At 49.3% G+C, this 18,644-nt stretch overlaps 1 protein-coding gene across 3 annotated transcripts; it reads right to left on the reverse strand.

The window, feature by feature from the left end:
- Nucleotides 1–9,934: 9,934 nt before the first annotated feature.
- On the reverse strand, nt 9,935–16,245 carry FEZF2 (FEZ family zinc finger 2). 3 transcript variants are annotated; one of them, XM_032290327.1, is made up of 7 exons: nt 15,996–16,245; nt 14,601–14,812; nt 13,585–13,699; nt 12,315–13,262; nt 11,834–11,968; nt 11,509–11,641; nt 9,935–10,609 (listed from the first exon to the last, which is right to left on the reverse strand). In XM_032290327.1, the coding sequence occupies exons 3-7, from the start codon at nt 13,621–13,623 to the stop codon at nt 10,350–10,352; spliced, it is 1,515 nt and encodes a 504-aa protein (XP_032146218.1). In that variant the 5' UTR covers nt 13,624–13,699; nt 14,601–14,812; nt 15,996–16,245; the 3' UTR covers nt 9,935–10,349. The 3 variants fall into 3 exon arrangements, with proteins under 3 accessions (XP_032146218.1, XP_032146217.1, XP_032146220.1); XM_032290326.1 differs by having other exon boundaries at nt 13,585–13,718; XM_032290329.1 differs by lacking the exons at nt 14,601–14,812; nt 15,996–16,245 and having other exon boundaries at nt 12,315–13,233; nt 13,585–14,561.
- Between the last annotated feature and the right edge of the window lie 2,399 nt (nt 16,246–18,644).

The following is an 18,644-nucleotide window of genomic DNA, read 5'->3' on the forward strand; positions in this document are numbered from 1 at the left end:
CAGTTATTTATAGTCTTATCCCTTTGCTCAAGGGTCAAATTCCAGAGAAAGCATCTGTATGACCTAGCTTGGGTCCCACGTCTGTTCCTTGGCCAGTAAACGTGGCATAGGGGGAAAGAAGGATTGCTTCACAGTTCCAGTGTCTGTATTCAGTGGAGAAGGGCACCTATCCCAAAGCAAATTAGACTGCTGATAACCAGAAGAAGTAAAAGTGGATGCTGCTCAGGCAAAAACAAACAATAAATCATCCTTGTGTTTAGGAATTGTTCATTAGTGACAGTCATTGGCACTAAGACACCCTACAAACCTCATCATTCTATGAGCTTGTGTAACAGTTCACTCTGTCGTTCCCTTCTGACACTACAGCTAGGTCTCCGACTTCTGTGACTTCAGGAAGTGTGAGAGAAAGAGTGGTATCCTGGAAAGCTCTCACCCAAAAGTCTGTTAAGAGTCTCAAGTTCCTAAGACAAGCAACCACCTCCTTGTGGAAAAATATGGCCTACCCAATATAACTGTTAAACAGTCACATTTAAGTCAAGGATGTGTTGCTTCGGTGATTCCATCTGGAGACTTGGCTGGGAAATGCACGGTTTAAAAACATGGCAGCAGTATCTCTTTCTATAAATTTTTTTACTTTGATCAATTACCATTCCATTCAGTGGGAAAACGGTATGTGGGTCAATGGCCTACTCCACCCACTGGCCAGGAATGTTCTTTGTTTTCTGTGGCATATCCTGAAAAACTCCTTTTCTGAGTCCTAAAGCAGATTTGAGCGGGATCAATCAATGGGCAATTTGGAACTCTGGGGGGAGGGAAGCTTTTTTATTAAATCCAAGTGGATTCATTTGAGGGGCCAACTGGAGTTGTATTGATGCTTCTCTTAGTTCCTGGGTGCATCAGAAACTTAAATTGCACCAAAACTGGTACGTGCCATCTATTTAAAGTAGCCTTCTCCCAGATATCTCCTAGCTGGTCACCCTCTTTTATTTCTTTCCTGGCATTTAGCAGCATCTGAAATTACTTCATGTTACTTGGCATGTTTATCATGTGTCTCTCACCGTTAGGATGTGAGATCCACATGGTCAAAGTCTGTCTTCTTCACAGTTGTGTTTCTACCACGATGCCCAGCACAGACCAAGCCTTCCATAAAGATTTGTTTTATGACTAAAGTGCTACAGAATGGAGTGCAACATGACTGTTCATAAGGCTGGGTAGGGTAACCTTCCCACCCACTAGGATGAGTGGAAGCTGATGTCCACCTCTTAAATTTAGTGTACCTACTATATGCCAAGCATTGGACAAAACATAGTCAACAGAGCAGACACAGTCCCTGCCCTTATAGTGCTTAGAGCATTTTATGTGCCAAAGAACACTGTAGCCCTACTTGCTCTGCCAACCAAGTATCCCAAGATTAGAGTGGTAATAACATTAGCAGCAGTAATTAATCATAAGAGTAAATAGCTATAATTTATTCAACATCTATGTGCCAGGTACTTTACACATTTTATGCCATTTAAATCCTTCTAATAAGACACTGGAGACTCCAAAATGTGGGAGGATGGGAGAGGAGGAAGAATAAAAAAATTGCCTATCAGGTACAACCTTCACTACTTGGGTAACGTGTATACTAGAAGCCCAGTTTCCACCAGTATCCCATATACCCATGTAACAAGCACATGTACCCCCCAAATCTAAAACAAAATGAAATATCTGGAAAAAATCTTTCTAACAACTACCCTATTGATAGTAAACATTTCCAAGATGAGATAACTGGGTCTCAGAATGTTAAGAGGAATCACCTTTGGTCACGCAGCTGGTAAGTGTTGAAATCAGCTGGGTTATGTGACTCCAAAGCCCAAGACATTTCGTCTATACCCTGCTGCTTTACTCAGAAAAAGGCAGGCCTCAGCAACTGTTCTCTGTGCCCTAACACATCTCTAGCTCCAGAAGTCCACTCCATTGAATTATTTAGAAAATTTAGAATGCCGACCAGTCACTCCCTTGTAAGGTCCCTCACCTTCCAGAAATAACAGTTGTAATCACTTACCTCAATGCCAGCAATGCATCAGGTGTTCGACTTGTCCCGTTGCACTAGATCATCATAACAGCCCTGTGCAGCAGATTATTGTCCTCATTTTGCAGATGAGGGACCTGAGGCTTAAAGAAGGCAAACCTCTAGCCCAGTGTCCCATAGCTGCTCAGAAGCAGAACAAGATTTCAAAGTCAGATCTGTTCATACTAAATCCAGCCATGTCAAACCACATCTAGTGCCATCAACTTCCAATCTTTTTTTTTTTTTTTTGCCTCTGTGCTTTCAGTTAGGTTGTCAGAGATACCTTTTCCTCCTTCCCTCCACAGCAAACACCTGCTGCTCTTTGAAGTCTCAACGTAAGCATCACTTCCTCAAGAGAAGCATTTTAGACTTCCCGTCTTCTGCCCAGTATCAGTCAGGAATCTTAGAGCAGAGACTCTATTTAAGCAAATACGTAAGTCCACGTGTAATTTGTCTTCAGTAACACCAGGATCCAATGAGGTCAAGGGCCAAGTCTCAACTCGTCTCACTCTCTTAACATTCTCAGCACAGGAAGGTCTTTCCTAACATTGTAGCACATCAGATCCCCAGACTTAACATCTAGCTATAACCTATGTATCAGCCCAGAAGAAAAACTTCCGCCCTGGCGAAAGTCCTGTGTAGCACTCTCATTGGCCCTATTTGGATCAGGTGCCCAGTTCTGAGCCATTCACTGTGACCAGGAAGGTGCTGTACTCTGATTGGCCAGGCCGGGGTCACATGCCCAAGTGGAGGGCTGGAATAGCTTTCACCTTAACCAGATGGACTGATAGTGGGGGAGGGGTGATTTTTCCAAAGGAAGTATTGGGTATTGTTACCAGACAGGCGAATGATGATCAGCAGGCAAAAATAACAGATGTCCACTACACACACCAACCCAGACTAGATTGAATGCCCAATTTCATCTTCTTAACCACTCACTGTATGGGAATTTTTGTTGTATGTGTTTTTCTTCCCCACTAAACTATAAACCTCTCCAGGGCAGAGGCCTCCAGCACCCAATAAAGTGCCTGACACGTAAGAGATGTTTAAGCCGTATTTGTTGAGCAAATGCCAAATGTATTAATTTAAGAAGAGCTGATGGTATTTCATCTCACATCTTTCTTTCAGAGGCAGCACCACAGTGAAGTGGAACGAACATAGAGTCAAATCAGTGTTTTTCAAAGTATAGTTTGGAAAACCACCTGCATCAGATCAAATGCAGATTCCTGGGCCATAAACCCGATCTGTTGACTTGGCATCTCATGAAATTGGGGTCCAGAAAGCTCCATTTTTAGTAAGATCTTTATGTGATTCTTATGTGCATTTCTGTTGGAACTGTGGGACCACTATCAGACGATCATCTGAGTGTGAGTCCCAGCTTTATTGTGTGTCAGTTATGTGAACTAAAGGGAATCATACCCCTTCAGCAACTCAGTTTGCTCCCTTTTAAAATAGGGCTAAGAAAACTACCTCATAAATATGTAGTAAGACGGGTACAGTGGCTCACACCTGTAATTCCAACACTTCGGGAGGCTGAGGAGGGAGGATTGCTTGAACCCAGGAGTTCGAGGCTAGCCTGGGCAACGTAGCAAGACACTGTCTACAAAAATCTAAAAAATTTGCTAAGCATGGTGGTGCATGGTGGTGCCTGCCAGCACATGCCTGTGGTACCGGCTACTAGAAAGCTGAGGTGGGAGGATCCCATGGCTGCAGTGAGTTGTGATCAATCAACCACATTCCAGCCTGGATGACAGAGCAAGACACTATCCCCCCCATCAAAAAAAAAAAAAAATGGAATGAGGAGTCAACAAGATAACCCTGGTAGTTTCTTTATAAAATGTTGTATAAAAAATTGTAATACTTGAGTTTTTCTAATAGTAGCCTCTGAAATGCTTACTATATACATGCCAGGTGTTGTTCTACAGTTCTAATTGTATGTGTTAACTCATTTAACCCTCACTACAACCCTGAGAGATAGGTACCTTTAATATTTCCATTTTGCAGATGAAGACACAGAGATAAAAGTTGTTTCCTGGTAAGTGGCTGAGAAAAGATTTGAACTCAGTTGCTCGTATGCCAGACCCCAGGCTCGAAACTACTCACTGCTTTCTTCTTAGAGGTAACATACCGTCCTTCCTTAGGCAATTACCCACCAGCCACTTCTGTGGCAAAGTGAGGACACTTGGAAACTCTGGAGACACCACTGAAACTTTTTGAGGCAAAATAACTCCAAATAAGACCTAGGACTGAAAAGCACTGAAGAAAGGAGAGAAACAATGACAGTCATGTTGGGACATGTAGCTTTAACAGGATGCCTTGGTGAAGAATTAACTGTATCAGATTCTGGTCTCTCTGCAGTAGAAAAGTCTCATTTTCACCTCCCTTTCCTGAAACACACCTTCTTGATTCTGTAACACGTCTGTGCTTCGAAAACCAGAGCTAGTCTCTAATCTTAGATGACTGTTTTTATTTTGAATTTGGTATACTTCTTCTTCCTCCTTCCTAACTTCCAGACACTAATATATTTTTTTCCATGAAGCATGAGCAAAGCCTGGAAGTGCAAGCCAAGCCCTCAGAAATGTGATAGCTGTTACCAAGGATTTGAGAGTAAGAATACAAAACCTAGAATCAAGATTTAAATGCTGCACTCTAGTATCTGAGATGGCACCCATCCACCTCAATGATGGAATCAACAAGGCAGTAAGAAACCACAGAATTTGTTCTGAGTTGCTTAACTGATGGACTAAACTTAAAAAACCCTGTCACACCTCTAGATTCTGTTTACCTGGCTCTGCTGAACACCGAGTGTAAAAGAACCTCTTTAACACTTCTGCTGTTGGGATGCCTGGACGCTTATGTTTAATTAAAATGTAATATGTGTCTCATATAGACATATACTGTTGACCTACTTTGTTCAAAAAAGGAAACATTAACATGAGGTAGTTTCTTAAAGCCAGAGGAGCAACTATAAGAAATAATTTAAATGCTTTATGACCTGTTCCACAAAGCCATGGCAGGATCCATGTCTTCATTTCCTTGCCATCTCGGCTCCATGCAGAATTAGGAAGGCAATCACCTAAGGGTGAAGGTTTTGAATGGTCACTAAGACAAAGGAGGGTAGGAAAACTGAATGTGAGCTGGTAACATATGGTGCCCTTGGGAGGCCTATGGGTCTAAAAGAGTGGGGGGTGGCTTGCTGATTGCCAGCAGCTAATTACCAAATTATCAGAACTTTTGGGGAACCCTCCAATGCTAGCCTGATACATTCATTTTTCACTCATGAAACATCCAGAGGGTGGGGGATGGGCAACAAGCGCTTCAAATCAGCACCTCCAAAGGCCTGGGGCTGGTGGCTGGAGTTTGCTCTGCCTGGGAGACTCAGTCCACCCTTCTGCTTATTTCCTAACTCTTAGCCTGTTGAGTTCTTCACACTGTCTGTCCACTGTCCACCAAGGGGCCTGGCCGTGGTTCCCTTTTCTTGGGCTATGTACTTTCAACCAGTTTTGAGCAGCCCCATTTCAGATTGGCCTTTTTATGTTTGATATAAAGAATAGTTGTTGGCCAATTTCATCTTTTCATCGCTGTTCTCTAGGCCTGAATCCAAGCAGTTTGTCAGATGCTCATTAACTCCCCCTTTGGCTCTTTCTAGTGTGTCTCCTAAGCTCATTGTGCCAAGAACTAACGCTTTCTTTTACACGATTCTCTTTCTCTGCTCCATCAGGGAGACAAATTACTTTCCAAAAGGGATCGCCAGGGATGGTTTAATGAGAATTTCTTTGGGGCTAGGCATGGAACGCAATGTAGTTAACATTCGGTGGACTTAATTGGACTTTTCTTTTCTGCCTCTTTTAAAAAAAATCTGAAGCTATCCTGTTAATCTCTCATTTGTAATCAATTGTGTTGACTAAACAAAAGTCTAGGTCGTCTTTTCTTCCTGTCCCAGACAATCCTTTGTTGCCTCTAAATGCCTCATTCTTGAGTGATCCTGGTCGCGTAGATGGGCCCGATTGTTGACAGTTCATTATTGCGCTTTTGTCCATTTAATCTTTCTTGCTGTGTTTTGCATGTGCATGCCTTAATGAGCTCCGTTGGCAATTAACATGTTTCTAGGAGCAAACTGGTTGCTCAGACGTTTGAGAGGGAAGTGCAGGGAAAAGGGCAACGCAGCTGCCTTGAGGTTGTTTATTTCCCAGCATTTTCTCAAGACTCCTGTCCTCTCTTTGGCAGCCCCCCCTCCCCACCCTCCCTCTCATCACCTCTTTCCCTCCCCTGGCCCACTCACCACCAGCACACCTGGACGCCTTACTGCTGTAACTCTTGGGCCTGGCTCAAGCAGCCCCCTACTTGCTTGTGAGCCAAATACCAAAATGGGGACCATCTAGATCACTTCTGTGGCTAAGGCAAGAACGAGCACAGTGCCCCCCAAAATGTGTCTGGGATGTTGGCAACTTTTCTGTGTCACTCTTTGCAGAGAGGAACCTCTAACCCGCCTAAGGCAATAGGACTGTACAATCTGTTATGTACAAGGCTGTGGCTTTGGAAGAAGGTTTTTTTTTTTTTTTTTTTTTTTTTTTGAGTCTTGCTGGCAAGATTGCTGAAGTGTGAGCAGTCATGGACAGAACAAACATCTTGTAGGGGAAAAGATAATTGGAGTCTTTTTTGTGTCTGTGACAGGATTCCCCTCCCCCGCAATTTGATTTTTTTAAAAATATTTTTTAAGGGCAGCCTCTTCAATTTAATCAAGGTTAGAATATTAATATGCAGCTGATGACTACCTTGTTGAAGTCATTTATTAATATTGTAAACTACAAGTCATGTAAACAGTTTAATATTAAGAGGGGGAAAATCAGAAAACAGAGTCTTTCACCCATCAATTCCGATGCACGGTGAATAACTAAGAAGGATGAATAGCTAAGATGGTTACTGAAAGGGCTTAGTGTTGGCTTTAGAACATGTGCTGGCTGCGAAAGGTGTTCTGTAATGCAGGCACAAGGTTCCTCTTCTCGCACTACTCTTCAGGTGAAGGAATCCTTTCCTGAATCCCACACCTGGAGGAAGCTGACATCTTAAACCTGGGAGTGACTTCAAACTTGTGGAAACTAGAACCAAACCCCATAGATACAGAGAACTCTGTTTATCTACAATTACAGCCAGATGTGAAATAACACCTTCTCAGGTGGGAGGAATTGACAGAAGCTGGTGAGAAGGTTAAGTAACAATCAAATTATGAGGAAACAACCCCAAGGATGTTGAAGTGTGCAAGAAACTACTAAGTTTTACCCCCCAGCTACAGTTAATGTTCCTTCCCCCGCCACTGCAGAGATGAGCAGTCCATGAGAGAAATGCCTCCACCTCTACGCATGAGTTTTATATTATTTGCTGCCTAGTTTGCAAGCAAGCACGCCCCCACCCCTCTTCAGAACTGTAAGCCTGGAAGCAAATTTCTCCAGTTTTATGAGATAGAGGACCCTTTGAGTCTCTCTCCATGAAAACTTATTACAGACTTTCTCAACGAATGTTCTCTCACTTGACGGTTAGGAAGTTCTTTCCCTGGGAGGTGGTGGTGGTGGTCTGGTCTGGCATTCCCTCTTTTATTTAACTTTCCCTCTTAAAGAGAACTTGACTTTGTTTTCCACGTGTAGGACAATTTTTCCCATAACTTTTAAAAGAGGGTGACTTTGCATTAAATTTTGTGGTATCTGTCCCTCACCCAAAGTTTTGGAGCTATTTAAGAAAAAGATGGGCTTGCCCGGGTCATTGTTTGGTCTTCAAGAACCACATTTGCAAATGCTACTCTCCAGAGGAAGGAAAAGATTTTGGTTGAGATGGCTGTCACAGGGCACTGTCACAGAGCACCCAACATCTCCCAGACATAATGGGGGGAGGTGCTAATAAAACACTATTATACTATCTGAGGTCAAAGAAAGGATGCTGACTCCTTAAACCGGCCTGCAGTCTCCCTGGGGATAGATGTCTGGGAAAAGCAAGGCGATATTTTCATATCCTTAGCCGCCAAGTCCTCCTCGCCCATCCTGGGGTTTCCTGGGGTTTGTGGCATCCACCGAGATTTCAGAGTTAAATCTGCATATTCCTCTGGGTCCCAATCTCCCCTCAGCGAACTGCAGCCAGAACGAGCTAACATTTAAATTCCCCCTCGCTTCCTCTTCCCCCTCCCCTGGCTGCGTCTTCCTAGACTTGAGGGGAGGAGGGGAGGAATACAAAAAAACGAGGACGCTCTCCTTTCAGGAAATGGAATTCTAATGTACGCGTTCCTATTTCTGAATCGGAGGTACTAAAAATACCCCCGCGACAGCCTGAGGAAGCTGTCGCCGTCCTCTGTGCAAACAAAATCGACAATTCTCCTTCCCCGCGCAATGGGTGTGCGAATTGGGCGGCGGGAGGGGACAGAACCGTTGGCTGACCGTGACCGAACCTCCACCCTGCCCCAGTGTATCTTTCCCCGGACCTCAACCCCGAGATTCTTCCTCCACTGAAGCGTAGGTCTTCTAAAAGCCCGGAGTTCGGATCCCTGCTCTACCAAGCCTGGTGACCCCAGGCATGTCATATAGTTCGTCTCTGCCTCTATTTCTCCGTCTGTAGAGTGGGAATAATCATGCCCAGCTTGCGGGTTGTAGTTACCGTTCGAGAGGATATGTGTTGAGTTCCTAGCGTGGAGCAAGCCCTCAGGAAACGACAGGGTTTTCGCTTGTGGAAACCACTGGCACTCTCAGCACTAAGCGCCTACTGTATACTAGGTGTTGGGCTAACCCGCACTCCAGTCACGTTCCGCGTTACTTGCGGGAGTGAGGGAGTGACCTTTGCATTAAGCACCTTTCCCTTCAAATAGTATCCACCCGCACTGGAAATCCGCGTGGGGTCAGCTCCCAGCCACACTCGCCCCCTCAATGGGAAGGTTGCGTGGAAGCGCACTCCCGGGCCCCGCACCGCACTTCCTCCTGGCGCTGGGGAACATTGTTCCAAAAGACGTGGGCTGAATCGCCGCGCGGATATTAAAAGTGTGTGTGGGGGGAGCCCCGGCGCGACGCGCCAGTAATCCGAGCTCTTGATTATCCAGATTCGGATCAAACGGGGCGGCGGCGGCCGGCCCCCTCCTGGGAATGATTAGATGATTAATGTAATGCTGTTTGAAGGGTCTCTGTTTTCTCTCTTAATTTGGGTCATTACTTAGAAAGCAAGCGTGAGATCATTTCATCAGCGTGCTCGGCGGCAGAGACAGCTATTCAGGAAATGGACTAACGGAGCGGTAATCAAGACCCAGAAGGCGGCGGTGGCGGCTGCAGCGAGCTCGGGGAGCCCGGGCGCGCCCTCCCGCGGCAGGGCTCACGGCACCCGGAGGCCAGCCCCAGACCAAGGGCGCAGGCCAGTGGGGCCCGAGGCTCTGGCTGGGCTGCGGACCCTTAGCCTCCAGTTCTCGCCGCCAAGGGAGATTGGGAGCAGTGATTGCCCTCCTTAGGTCTCCCGGAGAAAGGGACGTGCCCAGAAGCGCTCTGGTGGGGTAGTGAGTCTACCGACCGCTTACCCTCGAGGGCGTGGCGCATTGCTCAAGGACAATCCCAAAAGCTGCTCCCCAACACCCAGTCGCTTTTAACCCTTTTATTTGAATTTGCTTACCCAAATAAGGCAGCACCCAGAATCCCAAGCGTCTGAACAGTCACCAAATAAAAACTTGGCACCTCCTGTAGGCCGCCATAGGCCTGTTCGCCCTCGTTCCTGGGGGCCTTAGCACACAAACGTAGCAAGAACACCGGTTTAGCCTCAACCCTGGCCCCAGTGCCCCAAAGTTACTGCATTTAGGAAGGAAATGCTATAAACACCTAAGTCCTTCTCGTTCTTTGGGGTTGCTGAGCTGACCTCGCCGCGAGGGTAGAGGGGGGAAAAAAACGCGCACTAATAATTCTGTTTATTGAATTATATATGTATATATTCCGTGTTCGCTTGTACAGGAGGATTTACATGGCTGTATAAAGATGGCTAGGGGCGCCGCGATCTTCTGGGGCGCCCACGGTGACAGGGTGGGGTTAAAACTGGCTGCCCCAGGAGAAGCGGAGGCCTGGATTTAAATAAGTTTCCTGAATATACAAAGGTAGGGGCCACGAGTTTGCTGCCAGTCATCGAGGAAACGTTTAGCTTTCCAAAAATATGCTGGTTTTGATAAATAGATTTTAGCCTCTCTGCTATAGTTTTTTTTTTTTTCTTTTAATTTTAGAAATAAGTTTATATGTGTGATCTGTTTTCGGGTGGTACAGGGAGGGAAGGAAGGGCAAAGCAGTAGCTCTCAGCTCTGCACTGTCCTAGTCAGGTCCTTTGCGGAGGGGGCAGCAGGGCCCACGCTGTCGTGGAGTTTGCGCACATGTTTCTTTAAGTCAAAGTTTCTGCAAAACCCTTTGCCGCAAGTGGCGCACGTGAAAGGCTTCTTGTCATTGTGGGTGTGCATATGGAAGGTCAGGTTGTAGACCTGGTGGAAGGCCTTGTTGCAGATGGTACATTTGTACTGCTTCTCGCCGCTGTGGGTCAGTTTGTGGTTCTTGTAATTCCCTACAACAGATCAAAAACAAAAAAAGTGGGGGTGTGGAGAATGGTGGGGAGGAAGAGGCGGGCAGCCCAGGGCAGCCCAGGTGCCTGCTCAAAAAAGGCGACGCTTGGCTAGGCGGGCGCGACCTCTTCGAGTGAAGAAGTTGTCAAACTTCGTAAGCGTCAAGCCGGGTGCTCTCCCGACAAGAGACAAGACCGAGGCTGAGTCCCGCGGAGCCGCTCTGCACCCCTGCCCTGCCCACCACAGAGGCCGGTGCAGCATCCCTCCCGCCGCGCTCCGCCGGCCGGGAAACTTTTGCGCAGCCCAGAGACGCACCGAGTCCTTCTCCCGGCTGATGCCTCGCTAGAAGAAATTCGCAGGAACCCGGGCTTCGTCCCTTTTTTTTTTTTTTTTTTTTTCCTTCTCATTTTTAAAGTTATTTCCTTCTTGTGCCCCAACTACCACCTGGAGATCCAAAAGTGCCTTGGAAAATCCCAGCCGGGGGCCAAGGATCATACCGGTTTCCCCCAGTCTTAAATTGTTCCCGGGAGAGTGATTCTGCCTCCAGTATTTTTCATTTGAAAGGGGAGTCCCGGATACAAAAGGAACCTTTTCCTATAGGGCAATATCCTCTTTTTTTTTTTTTTTTTTTTTTTTTTTTTCCCTACATCCTTTCCCTCTGTCTTCTTACCTCCCTCCCATCTCCCAAATTCGGAGTCTCTCTGTGCACTCAGCTTGCATACATCATGGTCTACTAACCCCGCTAGGAGAGCTTTCCCCTACAACCCGATTCTAAAGAAATGCTTCGCCCGCGCCTGCAGCTTTTGCCTCCTCTCTCCAGATCCCTCTTTGCCTTCCCGCCAGCCAGCCGCGACCCGAGTCCCGACGTGAGGTGAGGAGAAGGCCTTGCCTGGCACGTTACCTTTTTGGTGAAAGCCTTTGCCACAAAATTCACAGACGAAGGGCTTGTAGCCCGCGTGGATGCGGATATGCGTGTTGAGCGTGGAGCTGCGGTTGAACGCTTTACCGCACTGGTTGCATTTATGCGGCTTTTCCTGCGGAGAGGGGGGCGCGCACAGTAAGGCCAAGACCCTGGCCCGGAGAGGCCACCTCGGGAACACCTGGAAGGGGGCACCCCCCTGCTCAACCCTAGAGGGTAAGGGCTAATCATTGGACATTCTATCCCCAATGTTATTAAGATTCTGGGGTTTGCGCACGTGCTGGGCCCGACCCCGGGGGCCACGTACCTGGGTGTGGATAATTTTGTGCCTGCAGAGCGTGCTGGCCTGGCGAAAGCCTTTGCCGCAGACTTTGCACACGAACGGTCTGGCTCCGGTGTGCACCGGCATGTGGCGGGTGAGGTTATAGTGAGCATTAAACACCTATAGAAAGACATGGGGGGCCTTGTGGTGCGTCTGTCCGAGGGCCTTCCATCAGCCCTGAGTGGGGGGCACAGCCTACCTCCCTCAGTCAACATCCCCTTCAGAAACCAGAGCCTTTTCCAGTTTGTAAAGGGCTTCTCAAACTGCTGCTTACCCCAATACTGTGTGGCCGCTCACAAGGGCATCCCCATTTTACAGAATAGGAAACTGAGGCCCAACTGGGCTCCCAATTTGGGTAGTCAACTGCTGGGAAGCTCCTCAGCTCGAAGAAGGGGCGTTCCACACTGCCCCAGGGAAGCCGCCGCCGCCGGTCTCCCCTCCCGGCTCCCCGAACCCTGGGCCTCACCTTGCCGCACACCTCGCAGGTGAAGTTTTTGGGCTTGCCATCTGCGGAGCCCCCTGGCAGCTTGCTGTGGCCCTTGACGCCTCCACGTTCGGCAGTTAGGGCTGAGTTCTCCTTCAGTACCTGCTCCAGCGGCGCCGGCAAGCGCTCCTTATGGGGGTAGGGAGCCGGATGGGGGAACTTGTCCGCAGCCAGGCCGGCCAGCTTGGCGTTCTCCAGCAGAAAGAGCTTGGGGTGAGCAGCCAGGGCGGCGGGGGCCTGCGCATTGAGGAGGCCAGAAGGGAAGAGGTGGCCGCTGAGGAGCTCAGACGGCGGGTACGCGGTCGAGTCCAGGTAGTTGAAGTAGTAGAGCGAGCCGCTGGCCGGCAGCCCCACGGCCTGGTTGATGACCTGCGGCTTGATGACCCTGCCCGCGGGCAGCGCAGACGGCGCCAGGCCCAGCTCGGCCTTGCAGCACACGCCACAGTTGGTTTTGCACAAGCCGCTGGCGCCGCACACTGGGGCCCCCCCGCCGCCGCCGCCGCCGCCACCGCCGCCGCCGCCTCCTCCGCCGCCGCCGCCCGCCCGGAGGCTGCTTTTCCAGAGCTCCGAGTAACTGAGCAGTGTCTTTGACGGGACCTCGTAGCCTAGGGGCTGGAGGGGGATCATACAGGGGAGCGGCGAGCAGAGGTTGAGCAGTTTCTTGCCCTGGCTGCCATCCGCCTCTAGCGCTCCAGGCCGGGGCTCAAAGGGCGCGCGGGGCTCCGACGTCTTGGCCATGATGCGCTCGATGGAGAAGGCCAGCGTCTTGGAAGTGGCAGGCGACGCTCCGGCGCGCGGGCAGGCCGGGGGCACCATGGTCTCCAGGGAAGCCGAGCTTGCCATGGCGCGCGGAGCCGAGCCGAGCCAGGCTGGGCCAGGGCGCAGCCTCTCTCCTCTAAGTCTGCATTCCGGAAAAGGCAGGGGGGAAAACTGCAATTTAATAAGCACCTAGTCGGGCCCGGGTCACCCATTTGCATTCAAATGAACAGGGGCAAAACAAAGTGCACCCAAGGGTACCAAATTACTGCCCATTAACCCGGCGCGCAAAAGAACCCACCAGCCTCTGCCCTGGGACTTTGAAAGGGGGAAGAAGGGGGAGGGTTTACAAAAGAAAAGGAGGAGGGGGTGAGAAAAGAGTCTCAAATTAACCCCCCTGAGCCCTTCCCTGGACCCGGGCCTCTGCCACGCGTGCTGGGAGCTGGACAGTGAAGGGGCAAAGTTAAAGAAGACCGGAGAGCCACCTCGCATTTACCTCTTTCCCCCACCACCAAGGAGATGCGTTCCGAGCCATGCAGAGTGTCTCTTCTGTCACATTTTGATGGCAAACATCTTCCCCTCCGCGTGAGATCACTGTCTTTTACATTCAGCTGACATCACATGAAGTCACTTGAAGTGGAATGACATGGGCGGCGGCGCGGCTCCCGTAGCGGCCCCTGTGTTCCCCCGCGCCTGCCGGCCGCCGCCACCACCGCCCCTCAAACTTTAAAAGGAGGCAACTGGCGCCCGCTCTCCCCTCAGGAAAGTGCGAGCGGTTTGCGAATCGGGAAAGAGGGAAGAGACAGGAGGGGGAGGGGGAGGAATCGTGATGGTTTTGCCGGTGGAAGGAAAAGGGGGGGTACCCAAACCCAAACCTAGGCAGAGTTCCGTGCGTGATTCACAACTTTGGAGGCCTGCAGGTTTGGGGGACGCGGGGAGGGCGGAGGGTCCCGGACGCGGCGCCCCAAAGGGCCCCAGGGTGTCAGTCTAGTAGCTGAAGTATCCCTTAGCCCTCCGCAGCCGAGCTGGGCATCGTGCTAATAAACTGCCATTTACCCACGGAACCTGCGCCAGCCTCGAACACGCGCAAATGATAATTACCTCATTAGGATGTGGCGCATGGACGCGGGCGCCGCGTTTGGAGGGGGGAACTTGTTAATGGGGAAATATTAATTTATGCAAAAGCAATGAGCTCGACTTGGCTGGCGTCGGAGGCCGGGAGAGAGTTCCTGCAGCCTAAGGACGACCCCGGAGCGTCACGTAGAGCCAGGCCGCGCGCCGGGATCTCGGGGGCCTCGGGGCCGCGCGGGTGCGCCCCCAGCTTTCTGGCCGGCTCTTGGTCTCAGGCTAGGGGAGGCTAAACCGAGAGCTGGAAGACTTTTGGAGATCCTAATAGATCAGAATTGTTGATTTATGATCGGGTTTCTGAGGCAAAGCCGGGATCTGCTTCTGGTTTAGGGCTGCGTGCGGGGAGGATTCGGAGGGCAGCTCTCCCAGCTGATGGGTACTTACTGTTTGTATAATTGAGAAGGTCCAATCTCCACCTGTTTAAGGAGCAGATTGAAACAGCAGAACCTCCCCTGGATCCTATTAAAACGTTTTTCCTCCTAAGGCCATTCAGTCGAACCAATTTTCCGAAGTGATTCATAGAGCTGAATTCTGCCAAGGCAGCTCTTTCACTTTTAGCCACTAAAGCACCGCGTGGAACCGGGTTTTGTGTTTTTCTAAAATAAAGAGAAGGATTATCAGAGAGGAGAGGGAGGGGGCCTGAAGGGGGGCGGGCAGAGACTTAGTGTGGCCAGAGGTACAAGCAGAGGGAAGAAAAGACCCTTTTCTAGACAGGCCCCAAGTAAGTTCGGAGGAATTCAGCGTTTTGTGCCTGGCGCACAAAAGCAGAGCGCTCCGCGCTTGGTTTGGAGGGGCTGAATTCATCTGTTTGCAGACCATTCCACCTGCGTATCACAACAAACTGCTCAAAGACGCTCCAGCACTTTCAACAGGCCTGGTGCTCTTGGCGACAACAAAAGTGGTCGAGGCTGAGGGTTCTTTTGGGGGGGGGGAGATGGCTAGCAAGAGAGCGAGCGAGAGAATTAGGTTTAGGAAAGGGGGAGGAGGGGGGTGCAGGGTTTTTTTTGAAAACTTTTGGCCGGTTTTGTTCGCGGGACAATTATATCTTGCCAGTCAGCTTTTGCAAGACCACGAGCTTTGTAGCCGCAACCACAGTTTAAGAGGATTATGGTGGGTATAATATGAGCAAACAGGGTTTGATAGTGAATTCCACCTCCAAAGACACACGATCAAGTGAAGCCAGAGAAAGTGGTGGTAGAGGTAAACCTGTTTCTTCACCCAGGAACAAGTCTTGAGGGGGCTGAGTATCCCCTCCTAGGCCCCTCAGGGGTGCTGGGAAACATCCCTGGAGAACGTCAAGGGACGAGGGAGAAAAGCTTTAGTTTTAACTTCTGGCAAATCACTCCCTTTTTCCCTTCAGAAATTCTCTTTCCTTCTACTCACCCATACAGTTGCAGCTCCTTTGAGGTTCAATTTTAGACAGGATTTGGACATAGCAGGTAAGGAAAAGGAACAGAGAGAGGTCCCTGAAGGAAAGTGGCCTGGGGGTGGACTGCAATAGGCTAATGCTCTCACCTTGCCAAACTCTGAAACTGCCCCCAAATTCCGCAATCACAAGTCTGTTCCCTTAATGTCACCCTCCCACCCCCTCCCCAAACTTCCAAATTTCTAAGCCAAGAGGCTTGCTCTTCTGGAGAACATTTCCATATACCCCACACTTTAGAAGATGTTCAGAGAGACAGAATTTCATACCCAGGGTACCCCCATCCCTGTGTCAATGTGAACACAAGAGCACAGATTACTCCCTCCTCCCGCCAAACATGAAACAAACCAACTCACCCCAACATTGAAACAATATCAATACACCTGCAGCATCTCAAAACCTGAATTTCTATCCCGAATCTCCTGTGAATCCCGTTTGCCACCAGTACTGCACCCCAGCCCTTTTTCCAAATTGAGTAATTGTTACTCTCCGCAGCAGCAGCTAGAAAGATCTGCTGGTTTGAAAGCTCCATCAGGCTGAAAGGCTTCCAAGGGCTTCCCATGAACCTGCCTTGCCATTTCTATCGCTTTTCTGTGGCTGCATAAGCCATCTCTCTCTCTCCGCCATTACAAAGGAGTGCTACCTCCACAGAAAGAAAACATTTGGGTAAAAACAAGTTGCCCCTAATGTGCCTCTCTTTCCAAATGTTGGGTGAATACACTGGCTTTTATGAAAGTATTTAATTAGCTTCCACAAACTTCTCCTTCCCTCGCCTGCAGATTATATTGAAGTGGAGGGTTGGAAACTATTTTACACCTTGCCACTCACATGTTAATTAATCTCTATCTAACCCTAATTGCAGTTTATTCAAGCACCGCTCAACAGCTCACCCACACAATAAACACTGATCCTACTTTTATACATATTACTTCACGTTAACACATTGAGTAATTAACTCCAGTACCAACTAATAGTGCAAACAAATATTTTCTGTAAACGAGATGATTTCAGGCAGAATAATAGAGGACTGGGGAAATGCAGCGAATGGTGGAGGGAGTGATGAGATTTCCATTCGCTGTCCCCAAATCCTCCAAATTCATTCTTATATGCAGCATCTTTTTTTTGTTTGTTTGTTTGCTTTGAGGCTGAACTGCCTTTTTTTTTTTTTTTTTTTGGGAAAAAGGGGAAACTATAGAAATTAAAATCTCACAATTTTAGGGAGTTGATGGAAGGGTTCTGTGAAATTGGGATGACTTTTTTCTATCTACACATTTTCAGTAAAGGAAAATCCAAAATAACTCGACATGAAGGGGAACAGGGAGCTCCAGGGCTAAGCAGATGTTTCAGGGTTGTGGATTCATTTACGGAAAATAAAGTGATCTTATCCCTCCCTCCCTCCCCAAGAAGTCTGTCCCTTAAAGCATGATTTTCCAGTAGAAGTGGGCTGAGGCTATAGTGACATTCTGGAAGTCCCAGTCTCTTTCCCAACCCAGACTGGTACACAAGCTCCACGTCGGAGGTGTTGGTGCCTTCGGGTCAAGAGGAGGATCCAGCAGGCCGCCTGACCTGGAGGCACGCGGTGGCGGCCCAAGCAAGGCCTACTAGGCCGCAGCGCGTGCTCTGCTCCAGGGCAGGAGTCCTGGGAGGCGCTGGGGTAATCCCCAGGCGCCCAGGCCCTTGGCCGTCCGCTGCACTCCACTGGGTGGGCTGCAGCTCATCACGCACGGCCCCCCCGGGCCCGAATCCACGTTGGCGCCTTCCCCAGCCCGAAGCCTCAGCCCCAGGCCTATTTCATTTGGAGCGCCTCAGCCTAGAGCCGGGCGCTTTGGCTTCTTTGCCATCTGGCCCTAGCTCGGGCCTCAACCTCCCGGCGGCGGCAGGGAAACACAGAATCAGAGTTAGGCCTGAAGCCCCTCGGCGGCCTGTGTCCTTCCCACGCCGAAGAGCAGGGCGCAGAGACCCGGCGCGTCCGCGGCTCTGCGGGGCCTGACCCGGGCGGCGACCTCTGGGATACGCGGCGGTGCGACGCTGCGCCCTGGCCAAGAGACCGGCACACCACTGACTGGGGATCCGGGCCCAACCTCAAGGACTGGAGCGCAGTGTTTTAATTGAAATCGCAGGTTTAAGCACAGCTGGCGGTTGTCTATTGATTTTACAGGAACTTCTCTTATGGGAAGCATATTAAATATGACTGGCGCGGATAGAGCGGAGCTTCTCCTCCTGCTCCTTCCCTGTGGCCATTTTATGGTCATTAGCCCGAAACACTGTAATGATGACTTTTGCTTTAAAAAACCATTTTTTTTAATGTCAGAAATCGCCCTCACTTTAGGACAAATAACTTAGCAGATGCCTTCTCGCAGTGTAGTCAACCTCAGAAGAATATCCCTTTCTTGCGCAAAAAGCTCACGCATTTGCACCACAGAAGAAAAAGGCAAGCATTTCCACTCCATAAAGGTGTTCTAATTTCAGCCGCGGTGCCATGCATATCTTGGTTCTGGATAACAAGGGGCACTATTATTTTTAAAACCGTGATTATTTTATCATCTGGTTGCAATACATAACACGTCGCCCTGTGTATGCCATCTCCCCAGGGAGCTGAGCAGCTTGGAGGGAGCAGGCTTGCTCACGGCTCCCGAGTTTGGGGAAACACGCACTGGGCACCCCGCTCCTTTCTGACATTTTTTTTTTTTCGGAAAATAAAAACCAACCCTAAAACAAACAAACTTTATGGCTTAAGAAATGTCCTTCCCTATTGCCTCCCTCCCTCATTCTTCCCTCCTGCCCGCCTTCCTTCCTCCCTTTCTTTCTTCTTCCTTCTTTCCAAAGGAACATTTAGAATCTGATTTACTTGGTGCCGCGCTTAACCGCTGCTGAAAATAGATTAACTTCTGAAGAGAAATTCTTTTGCGATCCTCTCTTTTTTCCCCAGGAAGCATTTTATTGAAAACATTCGAACTGGCTTGCCCGTGGCGGGCTTGTCCAAAGCACAGGGGCCTCCGCCTTCG

The sequence above is a fragment of the Sapajus apella genome, unplaced genomic scaffold, assembly GCF_009761245.1.
Source record: "Sapajus apella isolate SASKATOON/1434 unplaced genomic scaffold, GSC_monkey_1.0 scaffold23, whole genome shotgun sequence".
Lineage (NCBI taxonomy): Eukaryota > Metazoa > Chordata > Mammalia > Primates > Cebidae > Sapajus > Sapajus apella.

What these genes read in the sequence shown, in the direction of transcription:
- FEZF2 (XM_032290327.1), bottom strand. Translation starts at nt 13,623, where the DNA reads ATGGCTCGGAACGCATCTCCTTGGTGGTGGGGGAAAGAG. An exon ending in CCTGCGAGGTGTGCGGCAAG is followed by an intron (nt 11,969 to 12,314) that starts GTGAGGCCCAGG and finishes GTCTTTCTATAG; the next exon opens with GTGTTTAATGCTCACTATAA. An exon ending in ACAAAATTATCCACACCCAG is followed by an intron (nt 11,642 to 11,833) that starts GTACGTGGCCCC and finishes CCCTCTCCGCAG; the next exon opens with GAAAAGCCGCATAAATGCAA.